The sequence below is a fragment of the Cryptomeria japonica genome, chromosome 3, assembly GCF_030272615.1.
Source record: "Cryptomeria japonica chromosome 3, Sugi_1.0, whole genome shotgun sequence".
NCBI classification, from domain to species: Eukaryota; Viridiplantae; Streptophyta; class Pinopsida; order Cupressales; family Cupressaceae; genus Cryptomeria; species Cryptomeria japonica.
Genome location: NC_081407.1, coordinates 873,386,155 through 873,410,865, shown reverse-complemented (window position 1 = coordinate 873,410,865; position 24,711 = coordinate 873,386,155). Strand labels below are relative to the sequence as shown.

The window sequence follows — 24,711 nt, the reverse complement described above, 5'->3', positions numbered from 1 at the left end:
TTTATTTCTATTTTGTTTTCAAATTTTAAGTTTACAAATTAGTATTAATACTATTAATAAGAAATTAAAATGTTTTGTTTACAAATAAGCAGCAAAGATAAATATTCATGGGGCCAGCTGCTCCACAAATAATTACTAAAAATATTGAGCAGCAGCTGCTAGCCAAAATAAGCTAAGCAGCCACATGGGAACATGCCCTAAAAGTAGCAGTTAACTTTATATTTATTCTCATGCAATAGGTTTGTAAACATTATAAATGAGTGTTATGTTGCACTTACAATTAAAAAAATGGTATTATAAAGCTTATATTTTACTAAAATTGTTTGCTCATTGAGTACTTGTGAATCTGTTGTTGTTAATCCAAAATTCAATGTTAATCCGCTCAAGAATTAATGATGCCCGTCTTGCTTTAAGTGTTTTTGTTGTCTCAAGGTATATTAATAGCTTTTACCAAATTTGCAATCTTTGTATTGCAAGTGTTTTTGAAGGTATATTAATAGCTTTTACCAGATTTCTATGATCAGGTAAAGCAAATTTATGAATTTTAATTTTAATTTTAAACTGTCCAGTTTACAGTTTACTTGGATATATTTCAACGAAGAATCCTTGAATGTGCTAAGAAAGCTTAAGTGTGAGGATGAATTTCATTTGTATTTTTTCCGAGTATTATGTCTATTTATGGTTTCTAATTAAATTTTAGGAAGAAAAAGAGCATCTCTTATCTGTTTGGATCCCTTGCAATTATGAGTTGTACTTTCAAACTTGCATTGAGTAACACTACATTTTACACATTAGTATCATCTCTTGCAGGTGCCTGTCTTGCAAAATGTGAATCTGTCAATTACTTCGGGTGAGCTAGTTGCACTGGTAAGTTCTAGGCTATGTTTTTATTGTATAAATTTTCATCTGTAGTGTGGCCCCATAAGTTGTGTGTACAACAATTAAGCAGGTTGGTCTTAGTGGTAGCGGCAAGAGTACTCTGGTCAATTTACTTCTACGCTTGTATGAACCAGCAAGTGGACAGGTATGCATTTGTATTTCACTCACATTTTTTAATACAGAAACTTGTAAATAGAACGCATTAATTTTTCATTTCAAAAAAGATCTCAGCTTATGACTTGAAATTTCCAGTTCCACATTTTATTTTTATTCGTTCTTCTGATTTGATTTATTGTTGAGATGACTATTCCTGTGTGACTTCTCTGACACCCTTTCAAAGATAAGAATTTTCATGGTTTGCATTGTCTTTTGTTCTCTATCACCTCAAGACTCAATCTTGATATGTGTAATTACAAATATTAATTGTTTTCTTAGTAGGCTTTGTTCCATTTATCAGTTGGCATGGACATGCACAAATATTATATTTAAAATCAGACATCTTAAAGCTGGTTCACCATGTTTATGTGGAGGTAATGTGGAACATCTTTGCAGATCTTAGTTGATAGTATTCCTTTGAATGAGCTTGATGTCATGTGGCTTCGTTCAATGATTGGTGTTGTGAGTCAGGTATGCTCATTAAAAGCTGTAGTAAGCATCAACCAGTGTAACGATTTTACATTATTGAGGAAAGTGTGGAGAAGCTAATAATCTGCGGTAGGCCATACAGGAGCCACGTCTTTTCAGTATGGACATTGCTTCCAATATAAGTTATGGATGTACAAGGAAAATTAGTCACCATGACATTGAATGGGCAGCCAAACAAGCTCATGCACACGAGTTTATAGTTTCCTTGCCAGATGGTTACAAAACTCTTGTTGACAATGCTCGTCTTAGTGGGGGACAGAAACAGCGCATATCTATTGCTAGAGCTATTCTAAGGAAACCAACAGTTTTAGTCCTCGATGAAGCCACCAGTGCTTTAGATGCTGAAAGTGAGAATTATGTAAAGGTATTGTGGATGATTACGTGGCACTATATAAATTTTTTATTTGGATGACTTAAGCTAGGTTATGGTTCTCTGCCATCAATTCAAAGTCATATTAAGATATCACTTAAGATCTCGTAGGTGTATCTTATCCTTTTTTAAACTATTTACAGAAAGCAATTGAAAGAATCATGCATAACAATGGTAAGAGGAAACTAACTGTACTTGTTATTGCCCACAGGTGAGTTCATTTTGCCCATAGAAAAGTTCATTTCGTTCATCTTTTTCCTAAATCAAATGTGAATTTTGAATTGTTTGTAGGAAAGGCTAACATTTAGCTAACATATTTTGTTTACCATCTTAATCTTAACTGAAAATAAATTGTTTTTCAGGCTATCCACGATACGCGCAGCAGATAGGATTGTTGTCATGGAAAATGGGAGAATCGTGGAGGTTATATTGCTTTTAATTTAAAATCATATTTAGAAAATTTTCAGCAGTATTTGATCTAAACTTTATGTTCTTACCCATAGGATCTCAGCAACACATATCCACCATATGGTTTCACAATATCGATTACACTTATTTCACACTCAATACATGAACTTAATTTTAATTTTATGAAGGCCACTACAAATATTGACAATAAAGTTGGTTGGTGAATTTTACTTGGAAGTTTGATTCTTGATTTCATAGGAAAGTTTAAGAATAAACTCCAAAGAGAACATATAAGCCACTGGGAGAAGAATCTGTAATGTCCCAAAATTGGGAATGCCCTAAATTTCCCCTAATTCTCAATTTCTAAGTAATTAGGTGGGTTTAGAGTACACCTTTACCCTGATTTAAACCCTGCAAACAGAGTAGAAGCCCAGTACAACAATGATTCCAAAAATCAGATCACAACAATAATCAGAGTATTATAATCATTAAATTAAATCAGATTTACAACAATAATCAGATTATCATAATCGGTAAATTCGTAGCAGAAGTATTAGTTCAGTCATAAAATATTAAATATCTTTAGAGGACTCAATTATTGGTGAACAAGGGAGGGTGTGACTTCGATGGGGTGTCTTGGACCCTCTACCCTAGGCCCAAGAGTGGATATACCATCCCTCTTGGCCACATGTGGCCCATGCCATCCCTCTTACTTCCTAAACCTGCTTTCTGTGAGAATAAAATACTCCATATCTCCTAAAATGAATCCCATTGGCCTCTTATATATACCAATATACACACCTTTTCATTGTTCGGTTGCATCTCCTTAAAAGGGTCGGCTAACAATTAGTTAATTTATTTAATTTAAATTCCTAAATAGTGGGCGCCAATGCCAGTGGCTCGGCCCTATAGCAATTTAATTTAGTTAAAGTCACAAACAGGTCGGCCTTACATATATTATTTATTCTTCTCTAGGGTGGGCCCCTTATATTTGTTTAACCATTCATACTTATTGTATAAATCTGCGACTGGGTTTGAAACTGCTGCGACGAGGGTTTGTGACTAGGGTTTTAAATGCTACGACTCGGAGGCATGACAGAATCCATTTAGAACAACTTTAGGAGTATGAGAACTAAATTAGAGCATGTCTAATATAACATGCAACCTTATACACAATTACAGAATTACTGTTAATATAAAACATAAAAATGATCTGAAATGTTTCATGGGCTCTGCAAAACATAATGATTTGAAGTCTCATCTGAATTGGATTAGAGAAGCTTTTCTTAACTTGGCTATGCACACACAGGCCGTGCTAGTATTTGTAGATAAGAAGGCTTTATTTTGTTTCTATGCTCCTCCTAGATGTTTTTTAATTTGACACAGAAAACTGATAAAGAATTTGTTTTGGAATGTTTTTTTTGTTGTATATTCAGATGGGGAGCCATGATGAGCTTCTTAAAAACAATGGAAAATATGCAAAATTAACAAGCCGACAAATCAGCTCTATCACATGATGTTGATCAATATCAACTATCTAGTTTCAAGAGCCTGAATGGAAGGAAAGGTACCCACAGAGGACCACAATGGGGCCTAAAGACACTCTACATTTTTGTAATTAAATTAGCCACACAGATTTCTGCCATGCCACATTGGAGCATCTCTCCCTCTCTCGTTCTCTAGATGCAGAAGAGTAGTGAAGCTAAATTGTATTTTATGCAATCCTTTATTGAGATCAGTTATTGATGGTATGACCATTGATGTATATTACTAGATCGTACAAGATATATTGTGGCATCAACTTATACTATCGATGATGTCATGGTGTATATTACTAGAATGTACGAGATATTTTTAAGGATCTGAAACGAAATGTAAACAGGAAGAGCAAGGACTCTTTCGGTAAGAGATTTCAAAACCTATGTAAAATGTAAGCCTAAGGTGTTTTATGAAGGCCTTAAGAGGTGATCTCATTCATTAGTGTATAATAGATTGAAATTCATTCTTCGCTGTGCTGATTGTCCATTCTTATTTATACTGGAAATGGTCCCTTCACAAAAGTTTAGAATAGATTAAAAATTCGGCGAAATTTTCAACTGCTTTTGTCCGGTTATTAATTACTGAGGTTATGTACTCATCCATTTTACATGAGTGCTGATTATTTATAATGGATGTGGTTCATTAAATAAGTTTATTAGAGAAAAAATTCATTGACAATTTTAAGTGAATTTATTTTGCTCAATCGTTAGTTAAGCGTTTTGTCTTCTCATAAATTCATTGCATGGTAATATCTTTCTACTAAAATGGTATCCATTCCATTGCAAGATTCTCATAAATTCTTTACATGGCGATCTCATTCATTAGTGTATAATAAATTGAAATTCATTCGCTGTGCTGATTGTCCATTCTTATTTATACTGGAAATGGTCCCTTCACAAAAGTTTAGAATAGATTAAAAATTCAGCGAAATTTTCAACTGATTTTGTCCGGTTATTAATTAATGAGGTTATGTACTCATCCATTTTACATGAGTGCTGATTATTTATAATGGATGTGGTTCATTAAATAAGTTTATTAGAGAAAAAATTCAGTGACAATTTTAAGTGAATTTATTTTGCTCAATCGTTAGTTAAGCGTTGTCTTCTCATAAATTCATTACATGGTAATATCTTTCTACTAAAATGGTATCCATTCCATTGCAAGATACTCCTCCAAATGTTTTGGGCATGAAACACATTAAGTTATCTATATTCTTACATTTTTTAAATCAAAACATCTGGATATTAATTGAAATGGATGCAAGGGAAAATTTAGCATGAAATGCCAGTTCAATTTTTAATTTTTATTTCCATATTGGAAAATAGATTACAATTATGACTTATGTGAGCGTAAAATAGCAACAAATAGTTAGAATGATAGCTATAACAAGAACACGAGGAAGAAGTTGATTGCCAACAGCATTCGTCACTCCAGCAAGAAGACAGCAATCGAAAAAACATGAGTATTGAATAAAGCTGCCAAAACCTATCAAGAACATAGTTGAACACCATGAAGGAACTCAAACAATGATTTATATGTCAGCGAGAGCAAAAACCATCCCAAAATGTCTATTAACCAAAAGAGCCACTACAGAAGAAACATGATTTAGATGGGTTGATTGAATTCTAGGAAATCACAACAAGTTCTGACATCCCAGGGTACGACAGATTAGAAGACTTCACATGGCAAAGACAAGAAACCGAAACACAAGGATTCCAAGTCACATGAGCAACCCAAGGACACACAATCACATGATACTTCAGATTCCTTTTCCTCTTCTAAGAGGTCTTCATCTAGGAAGGATAAGTCAAAAGTGTGTATATTTCACTAATATAGGACATGATGACCATCGGTGTTATGAAAAGAAGATTCATGAGCTGCAATAGCTTCTCTAGGATAAGTCAAAGTGTGTATATTTCACTAATATAGGAAATGATGACCATCGGTGTTATGAAAAGAAGATTCATGAGCTGCAATAGCTTCTCCTGCACCATAATATTGAGCCACCTTCATCTAGTTCATCTTCATCTACTACTTAACAACCTACACATTTTGGGTCCTTTTTTATGGCATGTGGAAAAGACATGATGAAGGGCCATGCTCTCTTTGCATCCAAAAATATTCAGTTCAGTCCAACATGTGTCTTCTTGATTCAGGAGCATCTCATCATATGGCTTCATCTATGGGTATATTCTCTTCATATGAGCCTCAGACTTTACTACAGATCTTGATGCGTAATAAAACCCATATGAGTGTTACTAGGATGGGTTCTATTGAGGTTGATAATGATACATTTAATGATGTACTATGTGTTCCTTCTTTATCACCCAATTTCCTTTCCATATATTAGATTACTCACAATGAGCAGGGTAAGATAGTAGAGTTCACACCAGATTCAATGCTTATTAGAGATCTACACAATAGAGAGCTTATTGTAGTTGGCAGTGTTGATCATGCATATTGATTGTATGAGTTCCCTCATTTTTGTCCCACCAATTTTGTAGTTCCATTGAATGGTCCAAACTCTCATGCATCTAAAGTGGATCAGAAATTTGAGGAGATATTTGGTCACTTGAACTTGTGTGCTTTAGTCATACACCACGGTTCCTAAGAATTTTGTTGTACCTCCTCTTCCACCTCCCGCTTCTTCAAAGATTAATTCAGTTCAACAAGTTTATTGTTCCCTTCCAGTTTTTGCTTTGCAAGATGAATACTTGCTAGATATTGTAGGGTTGTTTGATTCATCACACATTCTAGACATTGGGGGTATGATTGAGGATATTCCATTCCTCTTTGGTGGAAACTTGAGTATTACTGTAATCCCATCTTCAGTGCCTTCAAAGGTTGTTCATCAAGTATCTTCATAGTTTTTTGGATTTACTTAAGTTGATTTGGGATATCATGATTTAGACATGTGGACAATTGAGTAGTCTTCTATGACACACATCAAGAGACTATTCCCTCCATCTCCTTTCATGGGGATGCTTCTATCGTGGTCATTGGATTTGCTTCTTCGTAAGGGGAGGAACATGGTTTGCCACTCTTGAATCTTCATCAAAATTTGTCCTCAAGCCTTCATCTTCGGCATTGCAACTTCTCTCTTATGAGGGGATGCATTGTCTCTTCTTTTCTCTCCTATGGGGGGATCTTGATTGTACCTATGTGATCGATTTAGTATTTAGGGCTGAATTTGCAGTCCTTCATGCTTAGTCATATTTACTCTTTTTTATTTATTTTTCTCTCTTTTGGAGATGAGTTTTCTCCCACTCAGGTTTTCTCATTTTATTCGTTTGTGAGAGTTGTTTTGCTTTGTAGATGAGTACCTAATTAGGCCTTGTTGTTATGACCCATTCATTCTTTCATTTTGCATTCATCATTAGCTATGTAGTTTTCCCCTAGGTTAATCTTAACGGGGGTGTTGGAATAATTAGGACATTATCTACTTATTTAATTAATTAGGTCATTTAATTACTTTATTCACTTAAGATAAATTTAGGTGTTTATTACTTTTATTAAATTACACCAATAATAGCTTAAGTTGTCTCATTCATTATGATTGTGACACTTGCTACTAGCTAATTTAGTCTTGCTTTAGGGTTTAGCTTAGGGTTTCATTCATCCTTTTCATAAGGATTCATTAATTCATTTGTAATAATTAATTCTTTTGTGCAATCAATACAAAATTCTCATGTTGTTGAGCATATTATTCTTGCTTGATGTTCATATTGTGATAGGTGATGTGCTTGCAGATAATTCTTGGCTTGTGAGATTAAATCATCAACTTCTACGTAAGTGGTGTAGCATATTGTTTGAGTCATGTCTTTCCTCCAAGTGTTGAGGCACAATAATTTGATGTCTTGTCTAGCTGTTTGTTAGTTTTTGGAGGTGTAAACAATGATATGTTGAAGTTTGGTTGAGATTTTTTTTGGGTCTCTGTGGACTTCTATGCCCAATGGATATACAAGGAAACCGGTTTTTTATGTTTTATAAGGAAAAACATTAACAGAGGTTTCCAAAGATGTTGGCCTATTTTGCCTTGTGGTCTAAATAGCTAATCAAAACTTTTCACAAAATGTTCAAAATGTTGCAAAGGAAAGAAATGATAAATATTGCCTATACATAGTCTTAGGAATTTGCCTTGTGTTTGCTAGAATGTTAGTTAATTACCTCTTGACTAAGTCAAAAGCCATGTTGGAAAAGCCTTGTATAAATCATTATTTGCATTGCAAAAGGTTAGTGAAAAGCATTGCATGGGAAAAATTTTAGTGTTAGTGAAACAATGTCATGTTCCCTTTTCAAAACTTTCTATAAATAACAAATCACTAAAAATAGTAAGTTATTAGTCCCAAAATAAAAAAAAATCCGAAGCAATGAATAGTTTTGGAAATATTAATAAACTTGGTTATTTGGTTGATGTTAGAATATTATTTAAACACCAAATATATTTAATATTAATTATATTTCAGCATTGGCATGAGATTCTCTTTTAGCTTGTTTTTGGCATTTAGTGGTTATGATAAGCCAAACAAGTGACATAATGCATTTGGAGTGAAAAAAATTAATGGATATTTGGAATTGGGAGTTATGTACACTTCATGCAAGGGAATCTCTTCCCTTGGTCATGGATTTTGGTTCTCAAATTGGTTATTGGCCCATCTTTGGCATTTAGTTCTTATGGCACTCTGAGGCAAGTGGCAATTTGCATCAGGAGTGGAAGAAGACAGGTGATACATGGCTATGGAGGTTACATGCATTTAATAAAGTGAGAATCTCTCCTTGAGTGTGGGATTTGGTCTTCCAAATTAAAAATTAAGTGGTTTCATATATATGCATGTTTGGATTTGTCTTGCATCAATTATGTCTTGTCATTTCAATAGTTGTTTCCTTCAAAGGCTAGTAAATCAATGAAGGTGGAATCTTCAGAGCTGATAAACTAGGGAGATTAAGGCTCAAGGGTAGTGGTTCTAAGGTTTCCATAGGCAATCTTATCTAAAGATTGTATGTGTGCTGAAAAGTTCTATAGTTATGTTGTCTTGTTAAGGAGTTTGCAAGTGTTTGTAGGAGTTTGGAGTGATCAATGTAGAAGATTAGTTTCAATTTGTGTTACTATTGTAGGAGATTTATTTCATATGTATTTTTATTATGAACATTTGTTTGGAGTTTGGGGAGTTTATTTAAAGTTTACAATTGATTTCCTTAGTGTTTGAGCTCCAGATTTGAGAGTTCTATTTGATGTAATTTGCAATTGATATTAATAGTCGTCATCTAATATTTACAACAACTAATTACCATGTTTTCATGCTAATTTGATGTTGAGTGTGAAGGCTTCATGACCCCCTTTCTTCAAGCTATGTAATTATGTGTTTTAGAGAACTTTTTGGTATACCCAATTTCTCATTTGTTAGTGTAATGGTGACAAAAATTAGGGTTTTCACCATTAAATGTATGAAAACTACTAATATTTTAGACTTAGGAACCATTACATTAAAGAGGGAGGTAAATCTAATGGATCTAGCCACAAATCAACAAAGATAAGGGTTGAGAATTCTATTGGATTTACTAGGCTGGAATTGGATTGCCCTCTTTTAAGTTGAATTGTGAAACTTTTGAAATTAGGGTAAATATGTTGGAATTGATGTAAAAACGCATGAACAGTAAGCTACAGTTGTCGAATTGAGCCACAAACCTAGATCTGAGAAATATAAATGTATTCAGATTTGTTCCCAAAAGGAGATCCTGATTTGTCAGGACTAATATGGTGGTTGCTCTGGTCCTCCACACTTTTCACACTCCAATGGGGGATTGATTCATCACTATAAATAAAGCCAATTATGAAGATCACAACTTCGTACCTTCTCCTGCGCACAGGTGAGAAGGGAAATATGTTGGGAATAGGGGTTTGCCTTAGATCAAACCCCAGTTTTGGAGTTAACCATGAAATAAAAATAAACAATGATTAAATTGCAATAAAGGGAATATTCTCCTTTTGAGGGAGATGTTAAATAATGACTGAAACACAAATGCTATACCTCCTTGTGAAGTTTTGTTTGTCTTCACATGGAATTAGGGTTTCATGAAGTCTTCAATAAGAAAGAACATGAATGTCAACTCCAATGCTTGAATCTTGACTTTATCTCTGCTCCATTTCTTGAAAGAAGACTGATTGCTTGCTCAGTTGAACTTGAATGCTTGATTGTTTGAGTTGATTGATCAATAGTATTGTTGGATTCAAATTGTATCTCAAAATGAGAGGGTGGACCTTGTTTTTTACTTGTTTGTCGAAAACAACTTAATTTTCTGACATGAGTTGACACGGAGCCAAAATTCCCTCTCAAATCACATGACCGTTAAGGGGCCCAAATTTGGGTCCTAATTGGGAGGACTAGAGCACTAGGTGCTTTGGTTCTGAGGGGACTAGGGCGCCATGCCCTGGTCTTGCCCAATCAGAGACCACAACTTGAAGGCAAGATGAAGTGTGCAGTGAAAATGGTGATAAATTTGCATAGTATGAGCAAAAACAGGTTCCTCTCAAGCCTTAGAGCATGAACGTCAATGTGAGGGCCCAAATGCAGACAAAATTGTAAGGGAGTACAATTTAGGATGCTACATTTAGCCCCCACTTTAGCAGGAGTATGGGACTAAGCATACTCTTGGTAAACTACAAAGGTTCACATTGAAAGACTTTTATCAAGATGCTAAGGAAGCGAGACACACCAAGTCCCCAATGGATTTTAGGTATCTCAATTCTTCAAGATCAAGATAAAAGGGACACTATAAGAAAGAGAGGGAAAAGAGACCAATGAATACTTAGCTTAGTAAGGTTCACTTACTATGAGTCATGAAAAGAAAAATACCAAAATTACTAAGCAAAAGGCTAAGTTCACTAAGCAACTTGAGTATCAAGATGTGCAAAAGAGAGAAACACTGAGCCGAGTGTATGTCCCCACGTTAAAGCAGTTGCGTATGCCTTATCATGAGCAATTGCTTTAAGGTAGTATACATTCATCCAAAATACAAGCACGTTATCACAATAATATGCACCCAAGAGAGCACAAATCAAAGGATATTGGTCACAAAACACAAAGCACATAAGGGTTCTACTTAACTCTGGGGTCAGTATGCTCTTATGATAAATAATGTATATCATGTATATACTTGCATTGAATTGTCCTCATCCCCCAAAGAAAGTAGAACCACAATGGAAGAAGGGCACATCTATCTTTTGAGTCGACATGGGAGAGACCAAAAGAGATCTCAATGTTTTGCATCGTCCTCAAGTAGACAATGCTAGGGACAACAAATAGAAGAATTGAGAAACATATAGAGGAAGGTTGCGAATAAGTAAGAGAGGAGAGAGAATCTACGACACGAATGAAGTTAATCAAGCAAGTCATATTCGTCCCAATCTTGCTCAACATTGTTTTGGGAAGGTGGACAATATGCAAGAGGAGCAACTTCGAGCATGGTAGATGGAGCTACCACAAGTTTCAAACAAAAACCATGCTCTAATGATGGATCACTTTGTTTGTTACTAGGAGTTAGGATTAAATCTTATGAAAATTGTTTAGATAAATAATTGTCAACATCAACATATTCATATTCATCATCCTTCGCATCAACATTATTAGCATGAACATCATTTTCATCCATCTCTTCATCAAGATTAATAAAATAAGGTCTTAAATTGGAATATAACATGAACCATCATTTTTCTTAAGCATTTTATGTCTTGGAGATTTAGGTTGAACTTCCTCCCTAGGGTTAGGCGAAGGCTGGACAAATGGGATCATGTCAACATTTGGAGTCTTAAGGGAGGAAATGGGTTGAGGCGCAAGTTCACGAGCCTTAGCACGATGTCTTCATTACACGTTTTTGTTGGAATCAATGAACACTGAGAGTGGGGGGGGGGGTGAATCAGTGTTTTGCAACTTTTAACTTTCTTAACCAGTTCTACAAGCAATTTAATGCAAGTGAAAACCCTGGTCAAGGGAAAAACAATGGTGGGAATCCTACCCACAGTAAGATAATACTCTTTTAGAAGTATGTGAAAAGTTTACATAGGAATGCATATGCATTCAGGCACATTGCATTACATTAAGGGCTACAACCCCAAAAGACTCGCTGCCTTACAAAGGAATTACAAAAGCTAACAATGAGATTGAACTATAAATTAGAATCTTTAAATGCCAGGGATAGTTTTGGTTTAAGCATAAAATACAACTCTCTCACTTCTCTGAGACTTACTACTCTGTTCTACTGATCTGCTTTAATCTGGAGCAAGTCCTTCAATTACGAATGTGAAACTGCACACAATTGCACATACACAACATTCACACACTTTGATATATGAAAAATGAACTTTCTAATATCTTATATATATATCTGCAACATGAATTTATCTTGCCAACAAGTGCACTTCAAGAACACTTGCAAAATATGAAACGTGTAAGATGAGTCGGCGGAATCCGATCACCAATGCATATGTGAATCGAAACAAACTGATTACACGCTTCCCACATGTCGGCCAAGAAACCTTGAACATAAAATCAATCACCGAAATGATTCCAATAATTTCGTATAACACGTTACATCACTAGTCGACCAAATAACACTATTCTTCCTGAAATGTCGAATATCGGATCTTCAAACATGCATGAAAGACAACATCGGAGGCTAAGATTTTGGAATAAGCTACTCTAGACATCCAACCAACTACCTGTATCACTGCAAAGCAAAATGTGCAACCAAAGTGAAGTCCTACTCAAAATACTCCCATACTGTCAAATACTGTGTTCCACCTTCCAAACTTAAGCAAAATTGGATTTCATACTTTTGGTAGGATGAATCTCTATAGTCCGGATGGAATTTGTGAGTTGGGTTACCATCAATGACAACTCCATACACTTATCTACACTTATACAACGTCTCTTGCCAACAAGCTCCCCCTTTGGCATTGATGGCAACACTTAGTGAAAATGACTAAGTGTCAAACCAAAAATGTCACACACTGCAAACTAGCAAAAACAAAACTTCTACAAACTCCCCCTGAGAATATATACTATTTTTCACTTCCCTATCTCACCCTTTGACATCAATGACAAAGGTAGGTATCCACATATCAAAATTTTCTCAAAACTTACAAAAATTTGAAGATCTATAAAAATATTCTTTAATGACTGCAAATGGTCATCCCATCCCTTCTTTAGATTTTTGAAAATAGATATGAGGGCATTAAATATATATGCTTGCATCTCTACTGCCCTAAGATCTATAGGAGCACCTTTACTCAATGCATTATGAGCATCCCGTAGACTGCTAAGAAAAGTGTCTAATCGGGGAGTGATTAGATTCCTTAGCTCTCCCACTCTTCCTACAATCCTATCCTTCACCTTACTAAGACTCTTGATTTTATCAAGTAGAAATATCACCTGATTTTCTCCACTGCCTGCAAAAATGGACTAAGGATCATAAGATTGAGATAGGCTAGCTAGTTGTCCTTCATACTCCTTTATCTTCTTGTCAACCTCAATAGTGAACTTAGGCAATAAGAGGAATGACTTGTAGACTCTTCCTCCTTTGTCAAATGCATCTTGAATGCCTTTAACACATGTGACTAAACTTTTTCTATCTCCTTCAATCATTTTCAGAACGATCCTCATCCTCATAGCATTAAAATTGCTTAGAACCTTTGCCTCAACAACTTTCTCTAATTATTAAAAATAAGAATCAACTGACTCGAGCAAACTCTTAAGCCTACTGGAGGGTGTGTCAGATGAGTCCTTCTTGAGAGATGTAAATTTTTTCTCAAGAACACTCATTGCCAAGGATATCACCTCACTGTCCTCTATGTGAGATTTTAGTAAGTCTTCACTTGATTTGTCTTGAGCGAGTGCAGCCAATTTGAGTGCTTGGACAAAAGATAGAGAGTCAATATTAATGGGGCCTTGGGTGAAGTCTATGTCACTCATGATTAGCTTCCCCTTCTTAGATTCCATAGTGTCTCTTGCCACCAGAATCTGCTCAACCTTGCCTTCTATTTCCTCTGCTCCCTTCTTTGCCTCCACTGCCTTCTCTTCTTCCTTCTTAGGTTCAAAAGTCAGCACCAGAGGGTTCTAAGTTCCGTCACTCGCATCAACTTCCTTATGACTTACATCTGCTTCCACAACTTCAATATCCTCAACTCCTACATCTCCCTGAGCATCTATGTTAACCTATTGGGCTGCATGTTCTCCTTGTTCAACAACTTTTGGCTCATCTCCTAGGGATGACATTCCTAGGACTTCTGAAACAGACTTCAAAACATCTTCCTGAGATTTCTTAGGAATGATCTCATACTGATATTTCAAAAGAACTTCCCTCAAAATTTGTTTAGTCTCCTTGTGGACTTGTTCATTTTCCCAATCATTAATTTGTTCACCCTTGATTTTCTCTTGAACTTTTCTTTATTCTCTTTAAGAATTCTATCTATTTCCACTTTAGAAATTACCAAACAAAGTTGCACTAACACATACTCCCTCATCCTTTCTTCCTCTAATCTAGCTGTCTCTTTCCTCAATTCTAAGAGATCATATAAGCTCTTGGGAACTTCTAATAAAATCTCAATGAGAGCCCTATTATACTTATTCAAGTATACAACTGTGGCCTCTTCCAATGATCTCTTCCCTTTGTCATCCAATAGATCATAAAAATGAGAGAGTAGCTTGAGATTGCCTTGTTCAATTATTGCTTCCTTTACTTGCTTGAGTGATTCCAGATTGTTCTAGTTCAACTCTTGGCTTCTTGCTAGGCTGCCTCTCACTGGATGGTTTCTTCTTGACAACCCTGACAATTGTAGTACTTATCTTCACTTGTTTTACTGCTTCATCAAATTCAATTTCCTCTTCTTCTGTAGGGGCTTCCACATAAACTCTATGTGGTTGCGCTTTATTCCTCTTCACCGCTCCACCAGATGGTTGGGCTTGAGGCTTAGGTGAATTGGGTGGTTTTTGAGAACTAGAGGAGGGTGAAGAAATCCTTGTTTTCCTTGGCTCAGGTGGAGGGGTTTTCGGTTTGGCTTCCTTGGGCTTGACCATATCTTCATCCTTGAAGATGTTCTCTCTGGCTCTCTGGACCGCCTCTTTGGTGATCCCCATGCTCTCTGCCAACTGCTCCACCTCCTTCCTTCTTCTGTATCTCAGGTTTCTTGAATTGAGAATGCAGACTCAAGCTCTTTTCCTTATAAGTGTTGAACCTCTCCTCAGATTTGTCCATCAGTTTTCTCAATAGGTGTTGAGCATATGCCTCAAGTACATGTCCTTCGACCTCATACCCCATGGGCATGATTCATGAAGTCCTTGGCTCAACGAATTTCATAAGGTATTGGTCAGTGTGTACCATAAAGCAGATAGCATCTTGATACTTCTCAACTATCTCTTTGGGAATCCTTTCTCTGCTTTGAAAGGTATTGAATTATCCCTAAAGTATTCCTTTTCGTGCTTGTAAATCTCCTAGACCCTGAACTGTCTCTTTGATCTACACAACCAGTGGCCTGTCATAGGCCCATTGAACCTTTCCTACTCCTGGAATCTCATTCATAAAGTAGAAGTAGAGACAGATAATCAAAGTGTTGAATTTGAACACATGCTTCTTGTCTTGCTTGATTTTCTTTAGATTACTCAAAAGCTCACTCCGGAGCACCTCACATAGGTCGTACTTCTTGTCTTCCTTCAAGATTTGGTAGGTAGCATAGATGGTTGTAATGGATACCAAATTTTATTGGCTGGATTGATAGAATTTTTATCTTGTCACCATCAATATAAATCTGACATCATATTCAATTATGTCACTGATTGTCATTGCCCTTTTGTCAAATTGTGAACTGGTTACCTACATTACTATCTGGTTTTTCACATTTCTTAGACCAAGACCTCACCAGTCGAATTATTATAGGTCATCGCCTTGATTTACGTCTTGGTGATATTGTGTGGTTTGTCGAGCCACATGAATTCATCATGCATTCTTCTCAAGACATATCGGACCCACTCTAGGTTCATCAAAAACTGGAAAATTCACAAATTGTGCGAAACCCTTTTCCTCAAGCATTTTGAATTCTGGTTTTAAGTTTCCCATATCGTCAATCATATGACTTGTGTAAAGTTTCAACATTTGGCACTCCCAAGCTCCTCAATATTATAGTGACTGTAAACCCTAATGTCCTCCACATGCAAAACTCCATATAGGACTGATGAATATGCCCCATTCGGATTGCCTTCCATCAACTTGAAGGGGTGTTTCTTGAAGTTTGGTTTATCTCATTTAGTTACATCAACTACTAGTGGGGTCGCAACACTAGTCGATGCCATATCAGAAAATTTAGGTTTTAAACTAAAAAAGTTCTAACTCAGAGAAATACATTTTCAATCTTCAACTAGATGCAAGATCTCTTCGACAAATCTCTCTTTCCCTTTGGAATCTCAACAAAATCACCTTCACCATGCTCTACTACTTTCTCGCTTTGAATGTAAAGTGAAAAATGAGAAGTTGGGTCGCTTTTTATCCACCACATACCTAACTTTTAGATATAATAAATGGTCTTAGCCCTAACTCTTCCGGATACCCTGCATTCACAAAGTTCTCTTCTACAGACCTTCAGTTCGGCTCAATTTTTCTAGAAATGCATGATGAACATATATATTATCAAAACATAGCTTCCAACATACTGCCGATCATCTAGAACTAAGATCTGGCAGGGGGAATTGGATTGGCATGAAAACTCCCCTTAAGCCAGAGGCTATAATTTTATTCTCGGAAGAATTTGCAATGCCTAAATCCAGTGTGGATCCATTTCCTGCATCCGAGTCACTCTTTCTCACCCAGGTCTTCTTCATCTGTTCTTTGATATCTTCAACTTTTTCTTTTCCCTTCTCATCCAATTTTTCTTTTTTATTTGTCTTCCAGAGCCTTCTTATTTGCATTCTTGCTTCTACAAAACTTAGCAATGTGACTGGATTTGTTGCAATTATAGCAAACAACATTGTTCCTCTGATTAGGTTTGAAATTTCCTTGATTTGTCCTTGATTTGCATTGATTATAAATATGTCCAAATCTTCCACAAGCATAGAATCTAACATTTCTCCTATTCTGAAAGTTATTCATCATAGTTTTGCATACATTTGACTTACGACCATACTTATTGCAATTGAAACATTGACCAGAGAATGATGGAACATTCTGATTTTCTCTATTTCTGCATTGATTTTCCATATGACCAAATTTATTGCAAAAAAAATAGTTACCATTGAATTTATGAGCATTAGGTTGCCTTACCAAAGGCCTTCTTGAGTTGTTCATCTGTTGTTGAGTCTTAGGATTTCTTTGAGAAGATCCAAAGCTTTCTCCTTTCTCATATCCAAGGCCTTGAGTATCTTTTGGATTCTTTTGACTTGCAAGCATTTCATCAAGTTTGGCTAAGCTAACTCGAAACTTCTCCTTGTATTCATTTGAAACATCAAGATCATACCTAATAAGAATGATCTACCTTTTAAGATCTTCCTCATGTTTTCTAGCATCTTGCATGTCAAACTTTAGTTGTCCATTCTCACTCTCAAGTCTGCTACATTCTTCAGATTTTTCTTTCAGGGACTGAGCAAGCTTCTCCTCATTCTTCTTCCTTTCTTCAATCTCTTTTGTTAATCTCATCACAATGGCTTCCATTTCATTCTTCTGGAATGCATTGGCTCTAGTAAGTCTGTCACATTCTTTTGTCTTCTCCTTCAAGACTTCTTCATCAATGCTTTGACTTTCTTTCTGCTTAAATTGTTCAATTGATCTTTCAATGTTTTAATGTATTCTTCAACATCTTTGGGATTTGCTTCCACTTGTCGGTTCTCATCTTGTGCATGATCAATATCTTCAAGAGAAACAACCAACTTCTTTCTAAGACTATTGGAATCCATTGATTTACCTTCTCGTATCTTCCTCAAGCTGTTAGGCTTCCTCCGAGGAACTAGGATCTAATCCCAATTGTTGGAATCAATGAACACGGAGAAGGGGGGGTGAATCAGTGGTCTGCAACTTTTAACTTTCTTAACCGGTTCTACAAGCAATTTAATGCAAATGAATAAAAGAGATAAGCATAAGAAAAAAACACATAAAAGTACAACCATAACACCAAGATTTTGTATGTGGAAAACCCAGTCAAGGGAAAAACCATAGTGGGAATCCTTCCCATAGTAAGATAATATTCTGTTAGAAGTATGTGAAAATTTTACATAGGAATGCACATACATTCAGGCACACTGCCTAGAGCTCACTGCTCAAATTACATTAAGGGCTACAACCCTGAAAGGCTCACTACTTTACAAAGGAATCACAAAAGGTAACAACAAGATTGAACTATAAATTAGCATCTATAAATGCCTGAGATAGTTTCGGTTGAAAGATAGGAGATGTCAGACACTTCCATTTGTAAGATGTAGGAGGAAGAACCACAACATATAGAAGAGGAATAGATGGTGTAGGAAGAAGATCGGGTCCATCATGAGGAGGAGGAATAGGTCTATCACAAAGAAGAGGAATGGGATTAGGATCTATAGGCTTACTCAAGGATAAGATAATCTCATCCTTCCACTTTTGATAATATCAAAAAAGGGCATCACTTTGAGGCTTAAGAGGTTCAAACTATTTAGACCAAGATTAATCAAGATTAACATCACCACACCTTGCTATGGGTCGGTACATGCTAGGATTAATTGTTATTATTTTGTCATTAAGACCTATAATTTCAAACACTTATGAACAATAGAAGGAATTACTTTCATGGAAGACAACCAAGGATGTCCCAACTTCACATGAAATTGATCCGATGTAGGAATGATAGAAAAATTGACATCTAAGAACTTAGTACCAACCTTAATGATAAGATTAATAGAGCCAATAGCAGGACAAGAGAAAACATCAAAGATCTTAATCACCACATTAGATTTATCATATGTTACTTGATGAAATTGTAAGGTATAAAGATATTCTTTAGTTATCATATTCACCAAATATGCGGGATCAATGAGTACCCCTTGTGAGAGCATGTCTTTGATCCACGTAGTGATATATAGTGGGCCATCAAGGGATTTAATAGTTTTGCTAGGATCAAAGGTAATACATAGGTCCTTAGGAGGTGTAGGTTTATAAATAAGATTCACCACATTATTAGACTCAAGGCCAAGATTATTAGGAGAAAAAGCAAGATGATCAAACTTAATCACATTAGTAGAATGAGAAGGCAAAGAATTGGTAAATATTTGGAGGTTTTGATTAGGAGGATCTATGATTTTTTTTTCTTTGTCATTTACAATGACTACAAATATAGTATTTTTATCAATAAGGTCTCAAATCTTACTCCTTAGGGAATAACACTTTTTAGTGTCATGATAGGGTTGATGACGAGATTGGCAAAAAGAGCAGAGGTTTGGATGTGTCAATTGGTTTGATGGGAGGAATTTTCAACACATTTTTGTTCAACAATTGTGTCATAATGCTATGCAAAGATTTAGAAAGAGGAGTAAATTTGTTTCTAAAATACTTGGATATAGGAGGAACACCTGTTGTTGCGGCTACTACCTAGGTATTGTTGTTGTCATTGAACTTGATGAATACCTTGTTTGGTTTAAACTTTGCACATGGTTTTTGAGCACTTTCATTCTTATAAACCAAAGCCATTGAAGGAGATTGTTCAAATTGACTCACTTGAAGCTGATAGTTATGAAGTACTACACACAATTGCATAAAGGAAGTAAACTCAGAAAAGATAAGCTTATCACTAATATATTTTTGCAAATTGAAAATGAAAATTCATTGAACATCTTGATCAAGTATAGGATAAGAAATTTGATATTACGAATGCTTATCTACCAATAAAATCAATCTCTTTTTCTTTAACACCTTGCTTACAATGCATCAAATCAGTCAAAGTAATCTTAGGACCAATATTATTGTGAAATTGTTGAATGAAAGGATTAGACAATTGTTGATATGATGTAATAGAATAAGGAAGAAAAGAACAATACCATTACAAATCTTTATCTCTAAATCTTCTAGTAAACATTTTATCCAAAAGCCTTTGATCATAAGCAAAATCACTACACAGAGTTTGAAATGTTTTCAAATGAGTCAAAGGATCACCTTTTCCATTGTAAAGCTCCAATAGAGGGACTTCCACATGTCTAGGGGGGACAACATGAACAATATCATTAGATAATGGGCTCGCTACATCAAATCTGGGCACATTAAACTTTGATTGGTTCATGGAAGCTATTTGTTGTTGCAAGGATGACACGATTTGAGCTAGGCTATTGATGGTTGCTTCAGTGGATGGGTTGAAATTAGACATATTTGATTGGGATAGAGGAATAACATTGTTAAATGAAGGAGGAGGTTGAGAATAAGGAGGTGGAAAACTATGATAGGCAGGTATGGGATATGATTGGGTGACAAATGGAAGACTCATGGAAGGAGGGATGAAATATTTTTGATTAGAAATGTTGCCCCCTTGACTAACATGTGTAGGAATAAAATTTTGTGTGGGAGTAGCCATGATGTTGGATGTAAAAGTAGGCACACTAGTAATAGAAGTAGTCATAGGAATTGAATGATTAACTTCACTAGGAGGTTGTTTGTAACCAAGGACTTCAACACAACTTTTTGAAGGTATGATATTAGTGTCAACAATATGAGGAAGAACACACAACAAATCAATGCCAACTTTATCACTTTGAACCATTCTTTTTAATCCTTTAATCAATGGGATAGCCTCACTTTTTCAGGTATTGTTGACTCATCCATTGTTGAAGATTTTAAAATTCATTGTCAATCTTCTCCAATTGGTCAATGCAAACCCTAGTTACTAATTCACCATCATCATGAGAATTATGTAAATAATGGAGATACATAACATCAATTGTTGGAAGAGAAGAATCACCCACATTCTCATGAAACAAGTTATCCAAATTAGGCTCCATATCCTTAGTAATTAAACCTTGGGAAGCCTTAATTCTACAACTTCTTCTCACGAGAATATTATAGGTAGGACTAATAGTTGTAAAAATCATGCACAAAGGAGGGAAATTTGAATTTGAATTTGCATTTGAAAAATATGATTAAGCAACAAAAATATGATTAAGCAATAAATATGATTAAGCAATACAAATTTGAATTTGAATTTGAAAAATACGAATAATACAAAATTTTATAAAAATGATTGATGAGCCAATTTATTGAGCAATTTGATTTGTGAAAAGATAAATGCATCTAGATCATAGTATAACATTAATAAATAGCAGATCTAAAACTTGATTTGAGAAATTATGCAATCCATATGGTAAATTTTAGAATTGTAAATTAGGGTTTTTATAAATTCAACCACTAAATTTATGTAATTCAATTTGAAAATGAGATCTAGGAGGGAAAATTTCAATTTTAAATTAAATGAATAATCAGATTTGAAATAATGAATCTAAATTAAACAACCCACAAGCTCAATTTTAGAATTAAAAATTAGGGTTTTTGTGAATTCAATCTCTAAATTTTAAAATTTAATAAAAAATTAAACTTGCAAGTGAAAATTTGAATTTGAAATGCATAAACACTCAGATATGAGAGTATAAATAAGAATTGCAGGTGTAAGGCGTTGGGCTCACCAAAATGTAATGGTGAAAAATATTAGGGTTTCCACCATTAGATGTATGAAAATTGCAAATATTTTAGACTTATGGACCATTACATTACAAAGGGAGGTAATATAATGGATCTAGCCATAAATGAGAAAAGATAAGGGCTGATAATTCTATTGGATTTACTAGGTTTGAATTGGATTGCCCTCTTTTAAGTTGAATTGTGAAAATGCTAAAATTAGGGTAAATATGTTGGAATTATGTAAAAATGTATGAACAGTAAGCTACAGTCGTCAGATCAAGCCATGAACTTGGATCTGAGAAATGTAAATGTATTTGGATCTATTCCCAAAAGGAGCTCCTAATTTGTCGATACTGGTATGGTGGCCGTTTTGGTCCTTCGCACTTTTTGCACTCCAATGGGGGATTGATTTCTCACTATAAATAAAGCCAATTTTGAAGATCACAACTCCATACTTTCTCTTGGGCATAGTAGAGACGATAAATAGGTTGGGAATAGGGGTTTGCCTTAGGTCAAACCCCAGTTTTGGAATTAACCATGAAATAGAAATGAAATATGATTGAATTGTAACAAAGGTAATGTTCTCCTTTGAAGTCTTCAATAACACTAAACATGATTGTCAACTCCAATGCTTGAATCTTGACTTTATCTTTGCTCCAATGCTTGAAAGAATATGATTTCTTGCTCACTTGAACTTCAATGCTTGATTGCTTGAATTGATTGATCAATATTATTTTTGGTTTCAAATTATATCTCAAAATGAGAGGGGTAGACCTCCTTTTATACTTTCACATCGAAAAACAACTTAATTTTCTGACATGAGCGAACATGGAGCCAAAATTCCCGTTCAAATCACATGACCATTAAGGGGCCCAAAAGTTGGATCCTAATTGGGAGGACTAGGACACTGATCACTCTAGTCCTAAGGGGATCATGGTGCCATGCCCTAGTCCTACCCAATCAGAGACTACAAATTGAAGGCAAGATGAAGTGTGCAATGAGGATGGTGATAAATTTGCATAGTATGAGCAAAAAAAAGTCCCTTTCAGGCCTTAGAGCACAAATGCCAAGGTGAGGGCCTAAATGCGAACAAAATTGTAAGGGAGTACAATTTATGATGCTATAGTTTGTATTTTCTAAATCTGAAGTTGAAGTTGAAAATAATTTTCAAATCTAATCCAAAATTGTAGCAATGGTTATTACAATGATATCAAAGTTGTGATCTTGCCTCCTGAAGGGTTTTGAAGATGTAGCCCACTAAGATAACCATTTTAGTATCCCCAATCATATGAAGAAGCATGAATAAATCCCAACCCCATAACATAACACTTGATAGTTTAAGGCTTAATTTTATGATTGTGAGATTAGAAATTCTATTTTATTATACAATTAGTATAAAGAATAAAGAGATCATAATGTTTAAAATCTTTCTAAACCATCTAACTTTGACAAGAGGCATCACATTTTATAACTAAAGAAACTTGGGAAAAAATAAATTTATCATAGGCAAACCCATGCTAATTCTAGAGGTCTTTCTCAAAATGATGAAGAGTACTACTTCCAAAATATTCTACAACATGCCAAATTTTCAAAATGAAATTCATTTGATTTTAAAATTTTGATTCAATCATGTGGCAAGGGTCATTCATTTAACAATAGTTATTTTTAATATTCTAAGGTGATAGTTCTATGTTTTTTTTGGGGCTCATAGGAGATAACTAATAGTTATGTACTCACTTAGAAAGGCAAAAAATAAAGGATTATCATACCAAAAGATCTCTACAAACTTATTATTTTCACAAAATATTTGTAAATTACAATAACATTCATGTATTAAGTTTTGTTTTAGTATCTTAAGAATTTTAATTATGCAATACTAATTGATAAATATAAGTTGTGATCATTTCATTTTTTTCTTTCGTCCTACTTAGTCAACTTTTTCTAAGTTTTTTAATTCTTAAAGTAAATAGTTTATTGTTTTGCAAAGTCTTTCATATACAGTTATTAAATAATATGTAATTGATAGTTTCAATTATTCATGTCGATTGGTTTTATAGATTATTATTTTTTAGTTCTTTGTCCCTTTTATTTGTTTGACCTAAATGAACTTATTAGAGATCTTAAGAAGAGTCAAATTTTAATACCATAGAGGTTTCTTTGCAAGGACATTCCACACTTGCAAGCTTCCCTTGTTGACACAAGTTTGCATAAAACTACAAATTAGAAAATCAACATATAGTGTTATCTAGATTTTTTAAAGTTTTACTCTTGATGATATCATTTTTTTCTAACCATGTTCGATAAATTTTAAAAGGTTATATACAGGAAATCATTGCAAATATGTGTCTTTATTGTCATTAATGTCAAATAGAGTGGTCCAAATATGTTCTGGTCTGGACATCTAGTGGATTGAGTTCAGTGTTTAGAAGTTGTTGAGCTATTATAGTTCTTAGACCGAAGAGTATTTTGGTAGTTCTACATTTTAGCAAGTTGCATTGGAATAATGCCAGCATGTTCTTAATGATGAATTTTGTTAGAAGCATGTTTTGGATGTTCTGGGTATTATTTTTTTTGGTTCAGACTCTTTTTCTTGAGTGGAGATATATTTGGTGCAAGATTTAGATTGAATTATTAAAATTTAATATATTGTATATGTGTTCCGGTGATTCTGTAGGAAGTGTTCTAACAAATGTTTATGGTAAAGAAAGGGACAAGGCACACAAATTGCATAATTAGTTTGCCTCGAGGAAAAGTCAGAGAGATGAGTTCATCAGAATGTTTGTAGAGTTGAGAGTTGATGTTGAATTGAAGCTTTCCTCTTATTTGAGATTGATGATTGATGCTGAAAATGTAAAGAAAGGAGCCAAGAGTATAAATTTGTTTGATGAGGTTGTAAGTAAATGTTTTGATTGTGAATGTCAGAGTATAATTTTGGATGCTTCTACTCATGCTTGGAAGGCCTTGGTGATTAAATTGAAGAAGCAGTTAAAGGATATCTAGTCGAGTGACTTTGAATGATGTCTATGATTATTAATTTGATGTTTTATGACATTTGTCCTTGATGGCAAAGGGGAAGAAAGATAACTAAAAAATGTTTATATTTCATCTGTTTTATGTTTATCTTGAGATATTGTTGTGAGGGGGAGCTGCTAGCTATTGTAGCTATTTAGTTGTTTTTGAAGTTGATGTTGGATTATTCAATAAAG

General features: G+C 34.8%; 1 protein-coding gene across 2 annotated transcripts; it reads left to right on the top strand.

Annotated features, from left to right (window-relative positions):
* Nucleotides 1–810: 810 nt before the first annotated feature.
* Nucleotides 811–4,312, top strand: LOC131873903 (ABC transporter B family member 26, chloroplastic; the record flags this gene model as incomplete). 2 transcript variants are annotated; one of them, XM_059216983.1, is given in 7 exon segments in its annotated part: nucleotides 811–867; nucleotides 950–1,024; nucleotides 1,432–1,506; nucleotides 1,607–1,888; nucleotides 2,038–2,105; nucleotides 2,257–2,317; nucleotides 3,739–4,312. In XM_059216983.1, coding segments are annotated over 7 exon segments (699 nt in total), but the record flags the coding sequence as incomplete, so codon positions are not given.
* Between the last annotated feature and the right edge of the window lie 20,399 nt (nucleotides 4,313–24,711).